Below are 4,629 nucleotides of genomic sequence, written 5' to 3' on the forward strand. Positions count from 1 at the left end.
TATTCCACTGAGCAGCCCTGTATAAAGTATAACATAAATAAATAAAAAATTCCTCCTCATCTGAGGTTTGTACACTTAGGGTTGTGTCAAAGCTGCATACAAATAAAGTGATATATATTTGGATATTTAGGCTTTGAGAAGCCGCATTAATCGAAAGTAGTGTCTGAATTTCTGCCATCAAGTAAACCAACTTGCTAGGATATAAAAAAGTATTTTCAAACCACAGCACAAGCAAATGTATTTAAGCACAGTCCCGTATGATTGTAGAAATATCAGTTCTAAAGTTAGAACGACACAGGTGCTGGCAGGTAGCATTGACTCTATTCCCTATAAAAAAAAAAAAAAAAAAAAAAAAACTCATTAATGATGTTGGTTAAGGTCTGTCAAATGTAAATGGGTGTAAATTGTGTTTATAACTGATAGAATGTGGTGAGTTTCTATGCATTGAAAAGTGTCAGTTGCAGCTTCCATGTGCATTAGGAAGGAGTTAGCTTTTTATTTCCTTTCACTTCTGCCTTCTGTTTCAAGGAGAAATCCAATTATTTCCCTTTCTCTCCTCAGTGCCTAAACCTATACGAGATGGGCAGCAAAAGGTTATTTTTCTTTAACGCCTGCACTCTGCTAAGCGTCTCGTCATCAAGGGCGATGTAGCAGCGCCGGGCGTAGTCCAGCAGCTTCTCTTTGGAAGGATCAAACTCTCCCACCTCGGCCACCTTCTCTGGTGCCACGAGAAGCAGCTCAGCGATGGGCGTGGTGGAGGCGACTGTGTTGCGGTCGACCCCGTGGATTTGGAAGGCTTTAGACATATTTTTGAGCCGCTGGTATGTAAGGAGAATCTTCTTATAGCGGAAAAGCACCCCTGCAGCATCTTTGACTGCAAATAAAAAAGAAAGAAAAAATGTCTTTAGCAGCAGTAAATTCTTAAATGACTGCCATTAGTGTTCTTTCTGGATCTTTCTTCCTTTTTTTTTTCTTCTCTTCCTCACCTCTCTGTCGCTCTCGTGGAGCTCGGAAGAGTCGCCTCCTCTTTAACTGGTGCCTGTTGGTGTTAATTGCCTCTGACATGACATCTTCCCCTGAGATCATTTCCTCCTCCTCGATGAAGCCTTCCTGCTCCAAGAACTCATCAGATTCTCCCAACAGTGAGAGGGAATCTGTAAAGGCCGAAAAGTAATCCGCTTTACAAAACCCAAGAGGCAAAAGACACATGTATGACACCATGACATTATTATCAAGGTAATACAATACAATAGTTGCTGCCAAACATACTCAATGAGGTATAAGGTTGAATTATGGGGATTTATGGTTTGCAAGTTATCTTTTTTCCATTATGAAATGATATCTTGATGTCAAATTCACAATTTTGGCCTTCAAATTTCAAACTTTGAACCTTTATCTAATTTGTATTACCTGGGCCACTGTGTCTACTCAGGTCATTCAAAGAGGATCTTGCAGAATTGTTGTTTTTGCTGTTGCTGCCACTGGCTGTTGTACTTGGAGAGGCATGACTATGGCTTTGTAAAAGAGCCTGGGATTGTGTTGTGTTGAACAAGGCATTCATATTGGAGAGCTGAGTGGGTATCTGATTAGAGACAGGGTTTTTGGAAGGGACCATAGTGGGAGGACCAGGCCTTCGCTGGATAAACTGACGCTGAGGGAAATGCTGCGGGTCCGTCTTCTGTTGTTCTATTAAGAGGGATGAAAACCCAAAATACAAAATGACACACATTTTAGTGATTGTAAAAATACAATAATTCATCATTGCCATATGGTGAAATTAAAATGCATGGGTGAATATTTACCAGCGGGACGGTCTTCCTCTCTTCTTGCCCTCCAGTTGAATCGTCTAGATTCATACCCTGATGGGAGAAAAACACCAGGAGGGAAATTTAGATTTTCATGTCTTTTACCACTTCAGCAAAGTTTCTCAGTAAACGACTTCTTAGGGTGTAACTATGACTGTCCTCACCGTTATTGTAGTGACTCTGACCCTGTTCTGTTCCCTGGCTTTTTGTGGAAAAGATAAAGCGGTCCAACTGGCACCGAAGGAAGTCCCTCTCCTCTTCCAGGTCCTCGATTCTTTTCTGAAGCCAGGAGTTTTTCTCCAGAGAGATCTGGAGCTGGGTCCGCAGGTTGGTAATCACCATATATGAATTGCTGACCGTAGATGGCCCGGAGGTGGAGGGTGGTTCTGAGGATGACAAGAGCAGCTCCAAAGTTCAAAAGTGTTGCACTAGAGAAAAGCGACTCAACTGTGACAGATGACAGCAACTGTTTTATATATTTTAAGACTTTTACCATCAAAATTCTGATCACTCTGGTTGAAAAATCCCTGCTGCTCAAAGTTGTTCTCTTCAAATGGAATGGCAATTTCATAGGTGTCCTCATTTTTTGGAGCTGAGAAATGACAAAATAATATAACTTGTAATTGAAAAACATTATAATACTGCAGTCTAAAGCCTATTGATGCCCCCATTCCCTAATTTTTAACTAATGTATCTGATGTATGTTGGAAGATACAGAATTCAGATTTTACTCTTATTTAATCTTCATCAATCATTAAACAGAGAAGAAGACCAAGAAGGAACAGGAGGAGAATAAAGATTTAGCAGCTTGTCACCATTTACTGTTCAAAAAAAAAAAATTTTTTTAGTTTTCATCATTGCTTATTGATGCATAATGTCTTTCCATATGTAAACCTTTTCCTGCATAAAAGTATTGATAAGGGAAGAATTGCAGGATGGCATTTTCATTGCTTCTAATTATCATTATGAAAAATAATTAAAAGTGAAACATATTTACTAATTTCTTTGCATGAGTTCTTTGTATAATACATTCATGATCAATTTAGGAAAATCCAGCTATGTGGCAGAAATAAAGGAGGCAGAAGAAAGCTTAAGTCTCAAATTGATGCTTAAAAAGCTCCTAAATACAGTGAAGAAAAATACAAAGGTGACAAATATATTTAAAAAATGTGTTCATGTGCTATTTTTGAGTTTTTAATACCAGATTGTGGTTTTCCTCTTAAAACGGCGAAAATGTACAATTTCAGGAAGAGTTATTTTAATGTTATATCAATACGATATTTTTTCCTTTTAGTAAAAACCAAACAATTCTACTGTTTGCATTAATCCAAAGGTACAGTATGCAAGTCTAAAATAATTACTATTTCTGAAATGCTAAGATGTAAAAGTATCAAATAGGACTTTCGGAACCAGCTTAAAAAGATATGAATAAAGTACCGGGTCATGTTGCAGGCATCGTAACTGTTTCTTTCCTTTAAATTTTTCAATAGAAATAGAAAGACTAAATTGACCCTGTTGTGACTAAAAGTTGGGTTTAAGGGTAAGTCACATCTTATCCATCATATCTGGGAATTTGATCTCAATTTCAGATTTTCAAAGTTTCGCTTTTGTCCTGAACTGGATTTATTATGGTGCATATAGTTTACAATGAGAATTAGACTCCAGCAACAAATTCTGTAGATTACGGGGGATGCCAACAATTAGAACATTCATAGCTACATAAAAGTTGGGGTGTTTTTTCTGCTTCTTCATATTATATACTCACTTAGGTAATGACTAACAAAATGAACTGCTACATTGCATTAAGTGAGACCTTACTCTGCAGGTGTAGAGATGCATGGCTCTTGGATGTGGAAGCTGCTGTGTTATTCCTGTTACCGTCCTCCATCTGCCACAGACAAACGTTACATTTAACTAAAATGATGTCAACAAGTCATAAATACATATGATGCACATAAGTTGGTTTTCTGATTTATATGTTAATAACTGCAGAAGTATTTCCAAAACGGTGACGAAGAAGATGCTTTCAGATGTTGCGTTCTTTTGTGCAGAGGGAACCTATCGAACTAGATCGAATTAAATTTGGTTATGCAAATATGATCAAATACAGATGAGATGTTTGTAAAGTGTAAACCTGAATCGGCTCGAAGAAAGAAATTAGCTCATCACAACGTTAGCTTTTTGTGACGCTAGCTTCATTCCAAAAGAAACATGTGACCCGAATATATAATCACAATCTCCTTTTTTATGCTTTACTTGCTGTACTTTAATTCCGTCATTAAAGCAATAATAAAATCGTCATGCTTTAAAAGTCTACCACAGAATCTGGTACATACCACTTTTGGTTTTGTTATAACTTAACGGTGCATATGTAATAAGCAGTTATTACTCAGTCATATCTCCATTTCAGCCGTTCGTCTGCTAGCTAACAAGCTAACAATAACAACAGCTTTTTTTTTTTTTTAGCACACTGTGATGTCATTTCCGGCCATTAAGTGACTGTTAAAAATCTTAGTATAGTCACTCGACAAAGGACAGCAAAATAAAAAAAAAAGCTAGATTAATTTTAAGATTTATACACCTTTAGAAAAAAATGCGAAGTTATTGTCCGATTTGTAGAATTCCAGGGATTTATTCATTTATTTATTTATATATATGTTTTATATTTGTTTCATTTTATTTATTGATTGATTTTTATGATATATATATATATATATATATTCTTTTTTCATTATATTTATTAATATATATATTTTTATTCACTTTTATTTATATATACATATATATATATTTTTTTCATTTTATATACCGGTATATATATATA

The 4,629-nt window shown here is 36.1% G+C and overlaps 1 protein-coding gene across 2 annotated transcripts; it reads right to left on the reverse strand.

The window, feature by feature from the left end:
* Positions 1 to 341: 341 nt before the first annotated feature.
* On the reverse strand, positions 342 to 4,244 carry LOC107082191 (coiled-coil domain-containing protein 106-like). Of its 2 annotated transcripts, none has more exons than XM_015370731.1 (8): positions 4,142 to 4,244; positions 3,624 to 3,693; positions 2,299 to 2,397; positions 1,970 to 2,191; positions 1,803 to 1,859; positions 1,411 to 1,686; positions 987 to 1,154; positions 342 to 874 (listed from the first exon to the last, which is right to left on the reverse strand). In XM_015370731.1, the coding sequence occupies exons 2-8, from the start codon at positions 3,691 to 3,693 to the stop codon at positions 558 to 560; spliced, it is 1,209 nt and encodes a 402-aa protein (XP_015226217.1). In that variant the 5' UTR covers positions 4,142 to 4,244; the 3' UTR covers positions 342 to 557. The 2 variants fall into 2 exon arrangements, with proteins under 2 accessions (XP_015226217.1, XP_015226218.1); XM_015370732.1 differs by having other exon boundaries at positions 4,195 to 4,241.
* Positions 4,245 to 4,629: the final 385 nt, after the last annotated feature.

The sequence above is a fragment of the Cyprinodon variegatus genome, unplaced genomic scaffold, assembly GCF_000732505.1.
Source record: "Cyprinodon variegatus isolate N-32 unplaced genomic scaffold, C_variegatus-1.0 Scaffold48, whole genome shotgun sequence".
In the NCBI taxonomy this organism is placed as follows: domain Eukaryota; kingdom Metazoa; phylum Chordata; class Actinopteri; order Cyprinodontiformes; family Cyprinodontidae; genus Cyprinodon; species Cyprinodon variegatus.

Coding starts and splice junctions, on each gene's coding strand:
- LOC107082191 (XM_015370731.1), bottom strand. CDS start 3,693: ATGGAGGACGGTAACAGGAATAACACAGCAGCTTCCACATCCAAGAGC. Junction 1,155..1,410: donor GAGTAGACACAGTGGCCCAG/GTAATACAAATT, acceptor CGGCCTTTACAG/ATTCCCTCTCACTGTTGGGA. Junction 875..986: donor TCCACGAGAGCGACAGAGAG/GTGAGGAAGAGA, acceptor TTTTATTTGCAG/TCAAAGATGCTGCAGGGGTG.